The sequence below is a fragment of the Amphiura filiformis genome, chromosome 4, assembly GCF_039555335.1.
Source record: "Amphiura filiformis chromosome 4, Afil_fr2py, whole genome shotgun sequence".
NCBI lineage: Eukaryota > Metazoa > Echinodermata > Ophiuroidea > Amphilepidida > Amphiuridae > Amphiura > Amphiura filiformis.
The window spans coordinates 76,992,752-77,014,138 of NC_092631.1; the positions used below are offsets into that span (position 1 = coordinate 76,992,752).

Below are 21,387 nucleotides of genomic sequence, written 5' to 3' on the forward strand. Positions count from 1 at the left end.
TATTTCAGTTGAGCAATATCTCAGATAGGATGGGTGAATGTAGGATTTTAGTGAGTTACTGTTTTGGTGAGTTTTGATAATTCCACAAAGGAGTTATATTGTGATTTTGTGTGTATGTTTGTGTACAGGGTGGGTGTTTTTTGGGGTCCTGGGTTGGGGTTTTATATGTTTGTTTGTGTGTTTGCAGGGGTGTTTTTGTAGAGAGGGTGCATGGGATGCCTACTGTTGGTGTCCAAGGTTGGGGTGCTAACATTTGTGTGTGTGTTTGAATGCGGAGGTGTTTTAATACGATAATATAAACCTCAAATATGAAACACGCTAAATGACAAAGTAATTTTGATAATGTGACTAAAATTTAAACTTATTTTTGACATTTTCAACTACAAATCCACTTCAAAATACAATTGATAACAAAGAAACAATTGCTGCATCCTCTGGTGTTTTGTACAAGTATTCAAACTTCTTACGCTTAATTTACAAATTGATGCTGCTCAACTGAGTTTGGCTTTCTGAACCTTTTTGTTGCAAGTGCCTCAAGTGAAAGGAATTACCCAGAGAGTTTAAAATCTGGTATTAAAAAGCTGCCCTATGCTAAAAAGTTCAATGGTTTTCCTAAAAGTAGATGAAGAGTGATGTCACTGTAAGAGATTAGGCATGTTATGAAGAGTTTAGATGCAAAATGTGGTAAACACCAGTTTCAAATTTGCATAGATAGGGTCACCGATAAATGTGCCCCAAACACTGCCTTTAAATTGGCACCTACCTTATAATTCCAAGGTAAATTGGTGAAAATATTATCAAAAGTGGCACATATTTTCTTAGTATTTTTTATATTTGCAAATATCTCATATTGAGAAGATATATATTTTTTTCTGAACTTGTGTTATGTATTTTCAGACCAAAATATGCCTGAAAATAATGCAAGAGGCAGCCTTTGTTTGCAAGTCAGTTGACCATAGCGATTTGGTGTTTCCAGGTCATTTACTATTAATGTTGCCTGTGTTTGTTCAGTCTGTTCTTTTCTTTAGGGCATCAATGGATTTAGAAAGTGTAGCCTGAGGGAAAACAGAAAGGTGTTAAACCTTGATGGCAGTTCACTTATGGGAATTTGTTGTCAGTTTGGGGCAAAAAGTGATCAAATTAACAAAAAGTATCTGTTATACTGTTTCGTTACTGCGTATAATACTAGTTTTGCTCCTTTGTTTTGATTTTTTTAAATATAAATTGATGTAAATTTGTTAAATTCTAACTACTTAATGATTATGTCAAAATTAAAACTGTAGAATAGGTGTAAACACATTTCATTCACTTCTACAATCCTGCTTGTAACACTCGCACATCCACTTAATAGCACAATATGCAGCAACCAACCAGGTTGGTCAAAGGGCGGGTCGAAGGGGGGGGGGGCGTGTAACAGGACTGCGCAACGCACACTTGTTTTAGTGCTTGTCCATTAATGTGACATCACCCTGACCAAAAAAATGTGTGTCAGTTATGTTTTTAATTGATATTCTAAACCAATTTTATATCATTTTCTTGTTTCTTTCAGCAGACCAAGGGTACATGGACCCCATGATCAGAGAATCCACCTCCTCCATCCCCTCCCATCACAACTCAAGCAGCAGCGGATGCTCCTGTGGTACAAACTCACAACTTTCTCCCTATTTCCTGCCCTCATCATCAGCAGGAACAGGGACGAGGGATCCTTACACTGAGCTAGAAGATCTTGTACATATGTCTGGGCCTTTGACTGAGGAAGCTGTGCTGAAAGTACTGCATCACAGATGGCAAAGGGGAGAGTGTCAAGTAAGTATAATTATGAAGAACTTTTTTTGATCAATCATTAATTTGTGCCCTATAGAGGCCGTCAGCCTTTTCCGCGGTATCTGCAATCTTGGGTACTGCCGTTCTGCATGTCGTGCATTAGACATTACGCTCCCGATTACGCGGAAGTAGCAGCGCGTGACACACCTCTTCAGTCAAGCGTCAACGCGGTGATCTTAACAACAAGGCACTCCGTAGCCACAATATGGCGGCGTTGACGTCACAATGACTACCTCTATTATCAATGATAAAACCTCTCTGTAGAGCTCAAAAAAGTTGTAAATTCTATGCCATAGAATCTAAATAATGCTCATTGTCTGGACACAGTTCTCCAATATGACCTTTGAATGTGATGGGTAACTCATGCTCCACAACTTGAGGTCACATTGTTAGATATGATTATTGAATTGAGGTTAATGAACTGTGCCATTAGTATGAGACCATTTTGGCTGAAAGACTTGTTGCTCCAGGTTCAAGTCAGTACAGTCATATGCTAAACAAAATCTGATTATAAAGAATTACATTACTTATCCATCATTTTGACTCTCACAAAAATCCCCAATTCTTAAATCAGTAGATTTTATTAAAATGTTAAACAAAACGTGTTGGATATAATTATGGCTCAATGTCATGAAGACAAATTGCTATACAGAACACACCTGGGTATAACAATAGTAGAACACTCATTTTGAACTTGGGCCATGATTGTGATGGATGGAATGGTGGTGAACCTATGCATTGGTCAGAATGATGTCAGAAGAGATTTGAGGACCAGTCCATAATATCAGAGTATTGAATGTTATATTGACATTCACCTGTTCGCCTGCCCAGACTGTGACCCCTTGGCAAGAAGAACATTGTTCAACTTATGTTGTGGTTCATATACAAATTAGTATATTACATGGGCATTATTAATGCAACTGTGCAGAATAAATGCTATCTACTGTAGATTTCGGTAAATCAAACAATTTTCAAGTTCAACTTTCAAGCAAGAATTTTTGTAAGTTTTTCATGTTTTATTTAAGGGGTGGGGTATGAACCTTTGGACAGTATTTATTGTGGGACATTAGAGCACATCATACATATCGAATTGCATTCTCAATACGAAGAATGTCCTTCTAATATCAAATAATTTTGATTTTTTGACATTCGCAATGTAATACACATTTTATGGCAAATGATTAAAATATTTTTTATATTTAACAGTACTTGAAGTAAACTTTATAAATCTGATAATATGTACTTAAAGTGTATGTAGGTGGGATGAAAAGCCGACGATCAATTGAAAATTTTGACCTTTCATATTGAAGATATGGATTTTTTTCCCCAAAACACAAAAAAAAAATTAGGTCTTTTGGGGAAAAAATCCATATCTTCAATATGAAAGGTCAAAATTTTCAATTGATCGTCGGTTTTTCCTCCCAGCGACATACACTTTAAGAATATATCATTAGATTTATAAAATTTACTTCGAGGACTGTTATATATCAAAATTTGTATTATATCGTGAATTTCAAAAATGAAAATTATTTGATATCAGAAAGACATTCTTCGTATTCATAATGCAATTTGATATGTCTGATGTGCTCTCATGTCCCACAAAAAATACTGTCGAAACGCTCAAAACGCTCATTCCAGATCCCTTAATTTCAACTTGTCTGTGGTATTTGGTTTGAATTCTTTTTATTTTGACTTTTTTTTACATTTCTAGGATTTGGATTTTTAAATTCTTTCTCATGCATGCATGATATAGCGGAAATAATGTACTCAGTGATTGAATGATTCTAAATAATTAATTAATACATTTTTTTAAAGTGTGTTTTGTGGAGACAGTTCAAATTTGGGACACTTATTTTTCACTAATTTGTTATTTAATTGCCATGACAGATTCTCTCAAATACACCCATCATGATGTTTATTCGGAAGGCATGTATTCATGGTGTAACCATGGTAATTGTATTGCCAACAAGTTTTGCATTTTAATAATAATAAAATATTGATAATTTTAGAACCAGTAAAACAGCGGTGGTTTGGGTATACCAGGAAAGTTGAAAAAGTCTCCTGGGTATACATACAACACTAGTCAAGCTTAAAAATATGATCAATTGAAGACATTAACATATACTGAAGACTTATGTAAAATATTTCTTTCTGCTGAAGAACCAACAAGGATTGACCACCAACCATGATAATTGCTCTTCCTTGGTACCAGTAAATAATACAATAGTATTTATTGGTCAAACAAGGCCATTCTTGTATTCAGGTAAACAGGAACTAAATCAATACAAATAAAAACTCATTTCACTGATTACTGGAGCCAATTATCTGTCTGTCCAATTAAGCCAAATTAACTCTTGTGAAGGACAATAAGTGAATTAGTGGCATATTCTCTTTGCAAAGATAGTAATTTTATTATATTATTTTGTGCTTGTATTTTCTGTCTTCACAGTCTTAAATATCAAATATGGGTTAAAATGACTAAACTGGATATCAGATTTCAACAGGATTAGGGCAGGGAATCACTGTATAAGATAATTATGATGCTTTCATGTGTGACTTACATAATCTTGACAGAAGTTATATTTTAAGGCAGTTGACATACGAAGTGAAAAAGTTACAAAAACAGATTTTGGCTTACAAGGTGTTTAAAACAAACCTGAGCACACAACTTCGCTGCACGTGCATGCATCCCACAGGATGTGATGATGCAATCGCAATACAAGCGATATATGGGCATGAATTTGCTGGCTGGCCCGGCCAGCGTAAGACCCGTGGCTAAGTGTCGGCGGCCTACTGCATGATATGCGAGGGGTCTCGGGCTCAAATCCTACCCAGAGCAAACAACTTCTTTGTTTGTTTTCTCTCTTTACTCCTCCTTCTTTCCCTGCCAGTTGCCAAAAAGCCCTTCTAGGGTTAGGGATAACCCTAACACGTAAAAATATTACAAGGAAAACCACTGTGCATGCATGCATCCCACGTGATGTCATTGCGCAATCACCCTAAGTCATTTATGGGCACCAAGTCGCTGGCCGGGCAAGCGACTCCCCTGTGGCATGAGGTCGGTGATCGTGTGCGTGGCACCTGAGGGGTCCCAGGGTCAATTACCGGGGGTGCCAAGTGAAATCTTTCTTCATCTTCTCTCCTTTTTCATTCCTTTTCTGCCTTCCGTCCGATAGCAAAAAAGCATGTTCCTTGTTAGGGTTAACAACCAGTATTTTCATTATATTTGCAGACTCTACAAGTTAACTGTTGCATAATTTTTAATTGATTACAACATCATGCTATATTTGTCAGATCAGTACAAACAACTGTCAAAATGTTTCTGTGACTTATATCACATCGATTCTCTTTCCTTTAATCAGGATTACCATAATTCAACCACAATCCATTTTTTCTGGCAATTAACCCTCAATAGATGTTTATTCAACAGTGTCATCGTCCATGCATCCAGACAATTCTCAATTCCTGAAGATATTTCTCAATTACCATAGAAAGTAATAAATTGTCATTAGGTCATTGATTAATTCTTTTGAATATTTTAATGGTATTCATCATCACTAAGGGGTGAGGAGTGTGCTTCTGAGAATCTGTAAGTGGACTCAATATTGGATCCATTTTTGGTCAAATTAACACAATTTTTCAAAAATTTAAAAAGAATTTTGAAATTTTGTCTCAGTCAGGTGGGTATTTCCAATTTCCCAGTTTTATACCAAAAGTTGGGGCTGATGCGACCTCTCTGGATAGTATCTATATTGGCGAAATAGCACAAAAGTAGTGCTACAAACACCTGTGTGCAGTAGGCCTATGGTTATTAAACGTTGAAACAGAGATCCAAGTCCTATATGACCATAGAGCCTTTAGGGTCTGCGATGTGACAAACATTGGTTCAGTTTGTTTTGCGAAAAATCCACTTCCCCTTGGGTGCGTAATAGTAGTCCTTGTAGACTGTGATGTATTAGGGCAATGCCCATGAAAATATATAGATGGATTAGGAAAGGCAACAAACCTAATCCGTATTGGATTTAGGTATCAATGCTTGGATTGGGGTAAGATAAATAGGATTGATGTCTTCATTATGTGATGATATTTTCATGGTGATGATGAGCAAGTTACCTGTCATTTGACAATAGGTAATGGATCCATATAACCAACTAAGGTGTTCACTGGTTTAGATTTCAGAGAATTTCTGACCTTTTTGGGACCTGGATAGTATGATGCTATGGGAAATCAAGATGTTTCTTGGATGTCACTCAACCTGTGGATAGGTGTGATGTTTGGAGTGGAAGGTGTTGTGGTGGCTGCTTACACCAAGATAACCCCATAACACATCAATCCCTATATAATATTCCACTGTCACCTGAAAATGGTATTGTAAAAGAAATCAGTTTTGTCAGCTAGTGCTCTGTCCTATTATCTGTTAGGATAAATGGCATAGCTATAGAATACCCATCTCACCTCCCAACACACAGGGTTAGGCTTAGGGTTAGGGTTATGTTAGGGTTAGGGTTAGGCACCCTGAGCAGGTTATTCTATAGTTTTGGTAAACCTACGTTAAATCCACACCATTGATTTACACACAAACAAACATTTTTAATTGATAATGCCTTATTCTTCACCAATCTACTCACTGACAGAACCCTGATATAACATATATACAATATAACAAATATTAATGCAACTGGAACGATCTTTCAACTAGCAAAGATAACCTTTGACCTGTAATTTATTACAGGTCAAAACACATGATGTCATCAATGGTGTGTAAAACTACGATTATTCCAGATAAATATTAAATGGCAGCCATTTTAAAGTAATTTTAATTATAATTTGTTTAAGTGATATTTGGTAGAACAATGCAGGCCTGTAGTCAGGATTTTTTTTTTTTTTTTTTTGAAGGGGTCAGGAGGGACTAAAAAGTGGACCTTTTGTGAATTTTCCTTTAAAAAAATGGCAGATTTTAACATTTTAACAAAAAAACAAAACCACCCAGTTTTGTGAATTTGGCCTTTTTATTCAGATTGCAATTTGGGAGGTGCATTTTTATTTGTACCCCACTACAGCTTTTTTGGGAGTACATTTATATGAACAAGTAATTTCCAATGAACATTTTGGCAAACAGATAAAAATGCTTTCATAGTGGGAGACTTTGTTTTGTAACTCTATTCAACGGTTGGAAGCCATCTTGTAAAATTACATGCACTCCGAGTGGTATTAATGTCTGAGTTAAATTTATCTATCACTGGTTTGTGCTCATCCCTGCTTTCATTACACAAGGATGGGGGAAGATGTCAATCTGGTGTTATCACAGTTTAATCAAAGGTAGAGAAAGTAATTTGTTGTAAGTCATCCCCGGGGGTGCCACTGTAATGGTGAAGGGGGGTATCAGGCGCGTCAAAAAAAAAAAAAAAAGCACCCTAAACAAGTATTGCTGAGACTGAAATTTGCACCCCTAAATAAGTATAAGTAGCGTGATTTGCTACCCTAAACAAGTAGTTGTCTTTTCTCTACCCCTATACAATTGATGCAATTATTACCCCTAAACAACACTAAGAAACAGGTGCTTTTAACCATAAAATAAGTAAGAAGCTGTTGCCTTGGTCAATTTTGGAAATAACTTGACCACAAACGTGTTTTTGCTTCCTTTATTAAATAAATGCATGTTATGAAAAGCTTGAACATGTTGAATGTAAAAGTGTCAACTTCAAAGGTTCATAACTTGAAAACTGAGCCCCCTACGTACATATGAACTGTATCAAGAGATAGAGCTCTTTAAAATAAAGCTTTTCTGAAAAAATTGGACAGAGCTCCTACTGCCTGACAGAGAAATTTAAGGTTTCCAAGAGCTTGCTTTTTAATCACAAGTCACTTATTCACAGAGCTTACCTATAGTACTAGTAGTAGCCTCCATTAAAACAATAGTTTAAGGATGCCAACTATGTTTTCTCAAAATTTGAGTTGGCAAAATCCCTAAAAAAGTAAGTCCTAAATTTATTAATTTATTCAATTTGGCAACTGGCTAAATTGCGAAAAAACAAACAACCCGGTTTTGAATTTGGAGTTAATAGGACATCAGTAAAATGGTCAAACATCATTTTTTGGTATTTATCAATTATTAATTTAAATGAATAGGACTAGCAACCCACTAATTTCAGAAAATCATTGATCAATACCGGTACATCATTAAAACAGTCAAGTGTCAATGTCAATTAGAATACTATGATAAGCAGTTGTCTATGCATGGATAAAGAAAATATATTAATGTGCCCGTGCTGCACCATGAGAAAGTCACGACAAAACAAAGTCGAAAACCATCTTGTAGGCTTATTCTTTTGCACAAATAGACCTAAATAGTTAATTAAATACCTTCAGAAGACAAAGCATGTGTAGCAGTTAGATAGTTAATAAAAATATTAATGTGCATGAAAAATCGGCAAGTTGGAAGAAAATCATTTCGGAAACCATCTTGTAGGCCTACAAAATCTAGATAGTTTTTTTAATGTGCATGCATCATGCGAAAGTCGGGAGAAAAACAAAGTCCGAAACCATCTTGTAGGCTTTTTTTTTTTTTTTTTTTTGCACTGATAGAGCTAAATAGTTAACTAAATACTTTCAGAAGACATAGCATTAGATGGTTGAGTAAAATATTAATGTGCATGAAAAATCAGCAAGTCGGAAGAACATTATTTCGAAACCATCTTGTAGGCCTAGCCATATAATTTTTTAATGTGCATGCATCATGCGAAAGTCGGGAGAATAACGCAGTCGGAAACCATCTTGTAGGCTTATTCTTTTGCACCACTAGAGCTAAATTGTTAACTGAATACCTTCAGAAGACATAGTATTAGATGGTTGAGTAAAATATTAATGTGCATGAAAAATCAGCAAGTCGGAAGAACATTATTTCGGAGCCCATCTTGTAGTCCTAGCCATATAATTTAGTGCATGCATCATGCGAAAGTCGGGAGAATAACGCAGTCGGAAACCATCTTGTAGGCTTATTCTTTTGCACCACTAGAGCTAAATTGTCAACTGAATACCTTCAGAAGACATAGTATTACATGTAGATGGTTATTAAAATATTAATGTGCAGGAGAAAATTATTTCGGAAACCATCTTATTGTAGGCTACAACAAGATGGTTTCCATAGGCCTATTAAATAATTTTTTAATGTGCATGCATCAACGAAAGTCGGGAGAAAAATGATGTATATTTTTTCCAGTTTGGTATGGGTTAAGTGTCTCGAAAGAATTGAGTCCGTTGGCAAAACCCCGGGGCAAAACTACCCTAAGTACGTAAGAGCTCCAAAAACATACCCTTTTACACCAATTTTACATGGATTTGATACCCTATTCGCGTTACGCACGTAACGTGCCCTAGTCTCAAAAAATACCCTTTTTACGTGAATTTACGGACGCGCCTGATACCCCCCTTTACCATTCGAGTGGCCCCCCCGGGAAGTCATCCTCAATGAGCCAGAAGAGACAACTGGTGTTGCCAGAATTGGCACCCAATGGATCAAAGCCTTTAGCCCCACCTTTAGCAACATGTATAGCACCAGTTCTGAAGAAAGCCAGTTTATCAGTAGAATAACCAAAGGGGGGGCAGTACCCTCCATTCCACCAAATTGGTTTGCCAAGTCATCTCACTGACCCACTCCCAGAATAACTTTTATTCCAAATGCATGTGTAGCGATCAAAAATTCGCAATTTGAATGCTGAAATGGATCAGAATTTAGTTTAAAATGGATCAAAAGGGTCATATTGCAATATTTGATTAATTTACAGCAAGTATGTGCATAAGGTTAGTACTTATTAAACATATCCCTAGAAGAAAATGTGTGCATTTTCAGGCTACATGGCAACTATGTCCCAAACCATGTTCACATCCTTATGCATCACCAACATTGAACCCAAGCACGCAAATTTATCACCTATCCATGAAATTAGTATGAAAAAAATAAAACACAAGCAAACTCGAGTACTGACTGTAAACTGTATGTCCATAAAAAGAAATTGTCTATGCTGTAAATTACCCATGTGATATCTCTCGTCACCGTGCAATCTCGGTCGTTGTGTTTAAGTGATCTGTGTCATTGATCAAGCTATCTCTATGTATCATCCTCTTATACACGCTTAGGTTAATTATTGGTCACTGTACTTAAGGTCCGGGCTTTTCTCTGGGGATTTTGGGAGAGAAAAAAGGAAGACAATACTTTCAGAATTTTTGAGTAAAATTACCTATTTGTACAAAATCAGGAATAGATAATTTTCTTTCTTGCCAATTAATTAAAGTTCATTGCACCTTTTGGCCAGGCTAGATTTAGCTGGGTAATGTAAGATTTTGGATGGCGGAATTGTCAAACATTTTGTAATGGATATATGTTTTTAGATGCTGCCTAAGAAATAATAAGTATTTTAGGAAATAAATACATTTGGAGTGAACTTTCCTCAAAAAATTTGAAATGAATGCTTATAATAAGTCAATTGAAATAGAATAATTAGATGTTTTGATTATGACTGATTATCTTTTAGTGACATTGATCATATAAAGCAAATCTGAATGAATAAAAATTGGTGCAGCAACCAGAAAAATAATAGAAAGCCATATTTGATCATGTGTGGTTGTACTGACAGTCATGTCAATTAAAACTCTCCTTACTAAACACTATACAATTTGGGTAACAATTGGTTCATCCATTGATTTTTCAATGTTTTTATCTAATTTTATATTTTCAGACAAGAATTGGTCCAGTACTAGTGAACATCAATCCCTACCGAGGCATCCCTACCGAACAAGTGCTACAACACAGCCGTCATGGGCATCATCCACATTTACATAATGTTGCTAACACAGCATTAAAACAACTCATCGAAACAGGCACCTCACAGAGTATCATATTAAGGTAAGAGATACTTGGTAAGATTATTGATATAAATGTGTCCCATGTGCTCTTTGGGTATTAGAAGATGATGCTAGAATGTAGCAGAAACAAGACAGTCAGCTGCTGCGCACATTTAGTGTGACACAATATAACTAGGCCAAAGTAGGCAGTTTATCACGTTATTACCATCATCATTAACTTGCCCATCAGTTACTACAGTGTGTCTCCTCTCAAGTTGAGAGTAACACCAAGAGATGTAAAAATTAAAAAAAAGTATATTAAGAGGAGTATTTTGTGATCCTAGCATCCTCTTTTTAATTTTATTTTTCAGCAGATATCCACAAGAAAAGCTTATTTCCAAAATTTCAGTTGATTCCGATTTGCGAGTTATGCATAATTGTGTGTATTATATATCACTGCTCCATAAGGCACTGTGTATAATTTCATTCTGGTACACCAGAACATAATTCAAATTTTACGATATTTTTGCGAAATGAATTAATCTGCAATTTTTTTTACATTTAACATTATGAAGCCAGAGCTTTCCTGTGGTATAATTGTTTTTTAGAAAGTGAGGGATGAGGCTGTGGATCACAAAATGCCCTTTTAACACTTGCGTTTAGAGTCCATGTTTCATAACACATGCAAAGAAACATGAAACTTTGTAATCTATTCTTTGTATGGGAAAGGAAGAAACATTAGATCAACTTACTAGTATTTCACATATAATAAAAAAGCTGACCAATTAATTCCAAGTTCAGTAGCTTTCAGTTTTTAAATGTTCTAATGAAACAAATCTAAAGCAGAGTTGCATGATGTAAAATCTTGCCATGTAATTGCCGGATGGCATAGGACTTAGTTCACTGTAGTGTGGATATCATTTGATTAAATGTTGTTGTTGTTGTTATGTTTATAATTAATTTTATATTTAAAATACTAAAATTAACACCAACAATGCACCATGACTGAGTTGAAACCAGACAAGTGGAGCCAGTTTTCTTTTATCACGTCTTAATCTCAGACGCTTTATTCCGCAGTTATTTTTCAATATCTGTTTAGCTGTCAACCTGTATTTCCAATCAATCTTTTTGTAATAATAGAAAATAAATATATTTGTATCCACCTGACTGTGCTGTATACACTACACTTCTACACTGCACTTAAGTTGGATTAGTGTCTTTAAGTATGCAAACAAAACACTTTGAATTTCAATGTCACTGAAATATTCAGCACCTTTCAGCAAACCACCAAAATGGAGTCCAAAAATCACAAACGACCACACACTATTTACAAAAGCTTTTTCAATCATCAAGGATATATTGTTTTTGAGCAAGAAATTCTTTATTGTTTTTGAGCAAGAAATTCTTTTGTAATTTTTACATTTGTTTGTTTTATCCGGTTATATTTGTATCAAATTAAGTGAGTCATAAATACACAATATTCCTTCCCACCAGTTTATAAAACAAATTTATATGAAATATTAATAATAGCGATGCAGTAGCGTAGCCAGCGGGGGGGCAGGTGGGGCAGAGTGCCCCCCCTGACAAAAAATGAAAGAAAAAGTGCCCCTCTGGCCTCTGACAAAAAATGAGAGAGAATTCAGGAGGGCAAAGGAAAAGAAAAAGGGCAAGGGGCCCTTTTCTAGCAAAATTCAGGGCCAAAATAGTGTAAAATACAAAATTTTTTAAAGGCTTACTGTGCATAAATTGTAATAATAAAGCCCTTTTAGCGGATAATGGGCGAGAATAGTGTAAAATACCATTTTTTCCGCTACGCTGCAAGCACATCATCCCAATAAGGCCCTTTTCGAAGCTCGAAGACATACAGTCTCTATGTATTGTATGATGCAACTGCAATTTTTTTCGTCTGTGCCCCCAACATTTTATTTTGCCCCCCCCTGACCAAGAAAGCTGGCTACGCCCCTGTAGCGATGATATTCTGAATTAGAATCAAAACATGTATAAAGAATAGTTAATTATTAAAACACTTACAAATTACTGGGGAAGTGTGCATCATTAAAGTATTAATTTAATGAATGAAGACTATATCAATAAAATAAAACCTGAATAATTGTGGTTGAAATAACTGAGGATTAGATGATCAAATGATTAAGTGTAATTAATCAAAATATTCTAAAGCTTATTGACAGGTTCATTAAAATATATATGATATACATGATATTAAAGGTCTCCTGTCTCCTGCTCAATGAAAAATTTACACAAATATATCGGAGAAGTACATTATTACAAAGCATAGTTCAGAATTGGTTGAAAATGCAATAACTCTATGTATGGACAGTCAAAACAAATTTTTGTAGGTTTTTTTTTTCATTGTCATAAAAGTGTCACTTTCTTTGGTTATGGTAAGATCATGCTTGTGAAATTACTGTGTGAGTGCACAGACTCTAGCGGGCCCGGCTAGCGGGTACACCCCATCAGTCCGAAACCCCATCAGTCTGAACCACCGCTAGTCCGAATTTTAAGCTTACCTAACGCTGACTCTAACCCTAAACCTGACCCTAACCCTAAACCTAACCCTAACTTTAACCCTAAACCTAACCCTAACCCTAAACCTAACCATAACCCTAAAAATTCGGACTAGCAGTGGTTCGGACTGACAGTGTTTCGGTCGGACGAGGAGACCCTATGTAAGCAGCCAAAGTCAATCCTTACATATACTAATATTTTCTTTATTTTTGTGCATTTCGAGGGTTCACCCTGTTTTTTTATAATCAAATACACATAGGCCTATAGTGCATTTAGGTAAAGCAGTCTTGTTTAATAATCTCAAGCTTTTGAATATATCATGTGCCGATCAATCAAAATAATTTTGATGAAGTTGAAGAGCAATTCAATTCAATTCCCTAACTTTAAATGAGGGAAATTTATTCAGTACATTTAAAAATACTTAATGTAAAACAGAAAATGTAATTTACCAAAATTTACAGTAATAATTGCAAGTGATTCAACAATTACTGCATTTCAATTATTTATTGCAAATTTGCATAAAAATTACATCAATATTGACCACAAGTGTAGTCATTTCCTTGTATATAATCATGTGTAGGACTGCTACTCTCAGTAGTGCATGAAGAAACTTAATTATTTATTTGTTAATTGTCTACTTCTGTTGTCAATGTATACGAGCAATTGTAAATAATAAAATCATTCATTATGTATGCATCAGAAAATACAGAATTATGAACCTTGAGAAATATCGGGATTATAGTGAAGCTGATAGTAATTAGTTTAGAAATACCAATTAGTTTCAACTGTTGATCGATTGTGCTGCTCATTAAACAATAAAAAAAACATGTCACTTTTCTCATTTTTCTTTGGATAATTGCTGTACTTTATAATAGTTAAGCTTCATGCATGGCATTTACATTGTATAGCTCCATACTAACATAGGTAGTTTACCATTGGAGAGTGCTAAGGAAAGGCTTTCTTTCACTAATGAGCAAAGTAATTAGTAGAGTATAATAATGAGCATTGTCTATATGCATGGGATTGTAATGGATGGATTGTTATGGATTTATCTATTTCTATTTTCTTACCCAGTTAAAAGGGCATTTTGTGATCCACAGCATCATCCCCCAACTTTTCTCAAAAAAAATTGAGATTTTTATACCACTGAAAACCTCTGGCTACATAATGTTTATGTACAAAACATTTCTTGCAGATTAATTCGTTTAGCAAATATATCGTCAAATTGGAATTACGTTCCGGTATACCAGAACGAAATAACAACACATTGTCTATGGAGCAGTGTAATACACATAATCATGCATAACTCGCAAACGCAAAATTGGAATGAACTGAAATTTTGGGAATAAGCTTTTTTCGTGGATATCTACTGAAAAATGTCATAAAAAGAGGATGATAGGATCACAAAATACTCCTTTTAGTATGTCATTGCTATTTTATGATATTGTCAGAAACATTACTTTGGCATTTTAATATTGAACCCAGATAAACAAGCAGAAGTAATCACACAGGTTGTTTGTCTATAATTGGTTTTGAATGTTTTTTGCAGACCTTTTAAATATCATATGCCTTTCGACACTTCCTCATAACACTAAAAGATACAAGTAAATTAGAGGATGGTGTAATAATAGTGCAAATAAATTGATCAGGATTACATGAAGAAGACTTCCATTATATTAGGCTATCATTAGCCTATATTGCAAAAACATAAGGCTTGTAAAAATTTTGCTTTGTTTTATCAAAATTCAAAATTAGGGTTGTGATCACTTTAAAAAAATTAGGGTGTAATATAAAATTATGCTAATGTGTAATTGAACAAAAAACATCAGTCACCAAGTGTCCAGAAAGTTGTTGTTGACTCGTTGTTGTTGACTCGTTGTTTGTTTGTTTATCTGTTTGTTGTTTTTCAGTAACTGTCATTCATATGACGATGTGATTTTTTTCTGTATCATGCTGATCTTGATTACATTCAGTAGAGAAACTCAAATGAGTCAAACGAGAAAATGATACAAGATCAAAATTGCATTAAGTGATAAAGATCTGAAACAAATATATGTATTTTAATATACTTGTTACTACGTCTAGTCACACTTACTGAAGATATAAAGATATCATGGTGATCAGAACCAATATTCTGATGTGAAAATTGCTGATTATTAGAGCAAGTAAATAGATGCAATTTCAACCGGTATAAATTTGTAGCAATTAACAAAACAGTCATTGATAGATATGGATGATTTACCTGATAAGATCTGTGTTTCATGCCAGAACAGTGACTGGTTCTAACTATGATCATGATATTGAACCCACAAGTTGAAATAGGGTAATGTAAATGTACATGAAGTCAAATTTACAATTCTTTAAGCCCATATGTGTACATCCATATCAACACGATGCACTTGTCGGCTGCTACATGTGTCTCATTTCACATAATAGCTAGGAATAAATACCAGACTCATCTCCAAAGTGTAGGTCACTTTAAATCATCCCAAAGTCACAAGGTATATGAATACAGAGAACATTCCCTAACTATGTGACTTTGGGATGATTTGAAGTGACTTCCACTTCGGAGATGAGTCTGGTATTTATTCCTAGCTATTATGTGAAATGAGACACATGTAGCAGCCGACAAGTGCATCCTTTTGATATGGATGTACACATATATACTAATACCTTGAAGTAAAATGATTATTTGCAACATGTGATGTAACATCATTGTGAGGGTTTTTCCATTTTCAGTTTTTATTTTCTTCTGATTGTGTCTGCTGCTGAAAACTTGAACAAATCTAATTATATTGTGTGCATGAGCAAGGCCAGTGGCGGCACCAGGAATTGTTTATGGGGGGCAAACTTGACAAATTGTGCACAAAATTGCTGCAAACAATGGACATTTACATAATTTGGGGGGTTTTGCCTCAAAACTGGGGGGGCAAGAATTTTTTTTCAATGCCCTTGCCCCTCCCCCGTAGGCTGCCACTGAACAAGGCTAGCCAGGACTTATTTGGGGGAGAGGCTACATAATACATGTAAAAAGTGGATCTTTGTAAATTTTTCCTTTAAAAAAGAGCTAATTTCAAAGTTTCTACCAAAAAAGGGGACCTTCTGTGAATTTTTCGTTCAAAACTGGGATCCATGATTTTACAGAAAAAAGTGGACATTTTATTAGGATTGGCATTTGGGGGATTATCGTACCCCCGCACCACCACCATGGCTACATTTAGCCCATTACAAGTTCAAAGTGACATTCACATATATTCCGTCATCATACTTGTAAAGCAAAATAGTTGGATTGAAAGTCAAAGAGAATTTGATTATTTGCAATACAATTTTAGTGACATATGAACGGTTTTGGTCAATGGTTGCAGTCGGTTTCTTTTAGATTGGTAACTTGTATTTGTTTGGCGCTGACACCAGGGAAAGTTGTTCGACCTCTTTCCTTCTTTACCTTTTTTTTTTTTAAGAAATGGTTTTGCTAAGATCTGCAAAGCAAAAGAGCTAATTGGAACAAGTATTGGATGAATTTTGCTCATTAGAGCATTTTCTTTGTGCCTTTTTGCCACAAATGTTCAGGGTTTGTTTCAGGATGTAGATTATGTGCGGAGGATATGGGTCGATGCATTTGCCTCCAACTTCTGCCATCTGGGTTTGATTCCCTGCAGAGAATGATGGGTGTCAATCCATGACTGTTCTTGCAGATCTTTCTTTAGGCACTCTAGGTTCTTCCTGCTTTCTCCAATTGGACCTGCACATATTTTTTCATAGTTATTATTGCTAGGTTTGCCAAATTATCTAAACCACGATTAAAAAGGTTAAAATTTAGATTATGACAGTCCTGTTGTCTAGTTTTATTAATGAGCAATATTTCTATCACTATTATTACCGGGAAAACAATTAATTGATTAACAATTTACCATGCATAATTGTTTATTTTAGTGATATAAATTAAATATTTATAATACAATAGGTTATGAGTCAAACCAAATTGAGTAGAGGTCAAAAGTGCTTGAGCATCTATTAAAAGCCATGTGTTAGTTTGTATTGGATGGTTTGTGGACCTGCGGCAAGTCGCAAAATGGATTCTCTCTTTGTTTAAGGCTCCTGGGTTCTTGGAAATACAGTATTGTATGACAAAGTGTGTTTGGTGCGGGGTTTGGTCACCAATTTGTTTCCTGTGTTTTAAAAGCTGGAAGAAATCTTGAAGTATTAATCAAATATGAGGGTCAAGAGAGTTGATGGTGTAAACAGTTGTGATGTAAACATTTTGTATGAGTAATTTTTTCAAAATTAATTTTTAATCAGAACTATTTGAAATATTATTTCAGAGGTCATTCATTTTCCACTGCATGCACACCCCCTCCCTTCATACCCCACACACACCTCACACACAACCCACTCCTAAACACCCAAGTATGTCTACCCATGACTGACATTTCCACCAAATTCATTGCTGCTGTTGTCATATATTTTAAAACATTTTGCTTCAACTTGTTGTGCTTAATATAGGGTTGTACCAAGAAATAGTCAACTTTGGGTACCAGGAGACCACCCATTAGCTGAGGGGCAAATAGGTTGATTTGTCATGTTTTTAGCATAAAATCAGGTGGAGGGGGACTTGTGCCCCTTCCCCACCCCACCCCACAGTATGCACCTGTATGGGATTACACTTAATGAAAGTGCATCAACCTTAACATGAAAGAATAATACAAATAATTGAAATATCAATTAATATCTATTTGTATGGACGTTTCTAAAAACCACTTACAAGAACAAACACATGAATATATCGCATAAGCAATATTTTATCTCTTGACAATATTTTCCCAGTAAAAACCACTTAAAAATACAACAAACATATAGGTACTATCATATGGAATTTCAATTATGTCTTTTGCCGTCCATTTAGTTGAGACAACAAATAAGGGAGTGCAACAAAAGGGTCTCTCCTCCTAAGGGCAAATATTATGTTCATGTATGCCAACCATTTTACCTAATGAGATTGTACCTTTTGCGGGACATTAACCTCTCTAAGTGAGGTACCAGCTATGTTATGAACAACCTGTTTTGTACTGGTCTTTAAACCCAATGTAATTTTATCAGGGTATTTAAAGTGCAATGTTTAAAGAGTATTAAATTATTAAATATTTTTTCAAGACTGGACAATATAAGTTAGTGACCTGTAGGTTACCATACATTTCTCTGCTGTTCGTTATGCGCTAGGATTGCTCATTTGGCTTAATTTTTCTGTACAAATACATGTACAAGGTTGGTTGAATATCATGAAGACTGTGTTTTTTTGCCTAAAGTGGTTGCAATTAGAGGAGCAAAATTATAGCAGATTCAGATTCACTTAAAAACCACACACATAATCGGTTCACTTTGAACTATTTTGTGGGCACTAACACTAACACTATACCATCCTTCAGGTGGCCTCCGCTTGATATGCCACTTTAGGCCTTATGCTATCCTTTAATTTTCTCATTTATCATTTCTGCCATTTGCTAATAATGATGAAATTTACTATTCTTCACTTAGGCCACTGTAATTAAATCCAGAGTCTCAAAGCTTTTTTTTTTTTTTTTTATTTGGGGGACAAGCATTTTGTGCAGAAAATATCCAATGTCTGTCGCAAATGTTAGAATAGTAGACAAGTAAAGTCACTACTACAAAATAAGTCTTCTTCAAAACTGGTTGTTGGAAACTTGAAATCAAATAGGAATTTTGAGTGTTATTTTCACCTTTTTGTTTAAAAAAAAAAAAAAGACATGAATTTCTTGATTTTCAAAGAGGACTATGTGCATGATTTTACTAACATGCGTGCGGCAGCTTTGAGACTCGGGATTTAATTAAGATGGCTTAAAAGAAAATAAAAAATTCTAGATCATAATAAACATGAAAAATATTTGCATACATTGAAAAATATTTGCATATACATTGATATTGTACAAGTTGTACATGTAGGAAGGTTATGACTTCTTGCATCGGCGAGAGTTAATATTTAACTCATGTACGCATAATGACGCTTTAAGATAACATGTATGTGTACACACTGGCCATGGCTTTAGGCATCAGCAGATAAAGGGTTACCTGAACCTGCAATACCATACAATATTGTGATACTCTGTATGTAAGCAAACCCTGAAGTTAAGAGTAGGCTCTAGGCTTCAGCAGATAAAACGTAACCGGTATCCACAGTCCCTCATTATGTTGTGATACTCCATATCGCTCATTCTACAAAATCCGGTGCCAATAGCCTTTTTTTTCCATTCTTTGGTCCACAAAAACTTTGTCGAGCATTTAGGGCATCAAATATGTTGTTTTTCTGGTAGAACTCAACGAGATCTACACGGACATATATAGTTTTCCATACTTTAAATGCTTTCTTCAGCCTGATTAACCCTTGCAAAGGCTCAAAAATCGCTAAAAATGCGTTTCCACAGCTCAAGTGTCACATCTAACCCTGAATATTTTCTTTGAATAAATGCGATTTCTTTACATATTTGTTGTTTTTTAATTAGATAATGCACCATCATATTGTTTATCAACATTATTTTTTAGTGATTAAAATGTCTTTGTGTAATTCTAAAATAAATTGCACTTTCCACCAAAACGCTGTGAGCTACGTTACCTTTTTAACACACGTTATTGGAAAGAAGTAAAACAGAGGTATCAATGTAATTTGCGGTTTTTGAAAGGAAACAGGTTTTTAAAAATCACAGTAAAAATCGTGATGCTGTAGCATTTTTGGCATATAAATGTTGTAAACATTGAAATTTCGACCGACCATGTTAAGATTGGTGAGCTACGTTACCAGGATTCTATAGTATGCACTTGTATTACATGTACTTCCTAATAATATGTGAAAGCTACCAGTGGTCGAACCCCATTTATATTAGAATTAACCGACATAACGTTCTAACGTTCGCAAATCACATTAAAAACATTAAAACCAGTGAACTACGTTACTGTGAGCTACGTTACACACTCATTTAAGCATCTTCAAAACTTCTATGAAATGGTGAAATCTGTTTTACATTTCACTCAAGTGATCTTTAATTTGCTTTTTATGACCTTGGATTGAGTAAACCAGCCCATTTTATAGTCGGTAACGTAGCTCACATTACATTGAGTTTTAGTGTTAAAAAACATCATGACTTCCTGAAAGAAAAATATGAAAGTGGTGTTGGCAATTTTTTACATCTGAAAGTAGTGATACATTTACTTTTAAAAAACACAAAAAGCAGATCTTTTTGAACAACTTTTATTTTTTCTATTTTTTTAGTGGATTGGCACCGGATTTTGTAGAATGAGCGATATGTAGACAGACCCTAAAGAAGGGATGGTTAGTGGGTGATACCTCCTGCTTTAGTTGAGGAATTGCCTTTTGTTTTCACACCCAAAGGATGGCCTGGGAAAACCCGGAAGAAACTGTTTCTAATAGAATTTGAGCCTCTGTCCATCTGAATTGGATGATTTTACATCATGGATATTAAGAATAAAGAATACATATGTAATTTTGTATTATTGTATTAATTGTTATTTCAGTGGTGCAACAGGGAGTGGCAAAACATATGCTTCACAACTGTTACTACGGCAACTGCATGAACTGGCTGGAGGAGGAGCAGAAACGGAGTCATTTAAGGTAAAAAGAGAAAGAAAGAAACATATATTAAAGGCCTTCAAAGAGACTTACAATTCTTTAAGTGTTCAAACCTTTTGTATAGGCTTTGATTTCATTGCAGCTTAGTCTGGTATTTTGAAATGTATGATGACAGGCTTTTCACCAAGTAACTTTGAACATTTCTTTTAAAAAATGTATTACAAGTTTGAGGACTTAGGATACAGTGCAACTTTCCTTTATAAATATTTTTTGTTAAAAGTATGTTATATGTTGTACAGTTTTGAGAACATTTAAATTTCTCAAATTTAACTTTTCAAATTTCCACTACCTTTGGCGAATCTTTGCCTTTATTATAAACTATAGGGCCTACATATCTTTGAACCCAAACGTTAAATCCGGGAGTTAAATATACTTTAAATTGGCAAAATAACAAAACATGAGTAAAAATTGACAGTGCAATACATTTTCCTAGCACATACAGCCGTAGGCATAATGGATGTTTACAATATCACGGTAAGGTTGCTGGATTGCATACATGACACATTATTGTAGGGATTTTGGAAGTCAGAAACTGTCAA

The 21,387-nt window shown here is 35.0% G+C and overlaps 1 protein-coding gene across 2 annotated transcripts in view; it reads left to right on the top strand.

Annotated features, from left to right (window-relative positions):
* The window catches only part of LOC140151435 (myosin-I heavy chain-like), a 124,244-nt gene that overhangs the window by 87,066 nt on the left and 15,791 nt on the right, over positions 1–21,387 (top strand). For both annotated transcript variants that reach the window (XM_072173776.1, XM_072173777.1), the window contains 3 exons: positions 1,550–1,806; positions 10,560–10,726; positions 20,734–20,830. In XM_072173776.1, coding sequence (XP_072029877.1) covers positions 1,550–1,806; positions 10,560–10,726; positions 20,734–20,830 — 521 coding nt within the window. The remainder of the gene's footprint in view (positions 1–1,549; positions 1,807–10,559; positions 10,727–20,733; positions 20,831–21,387) is intronic.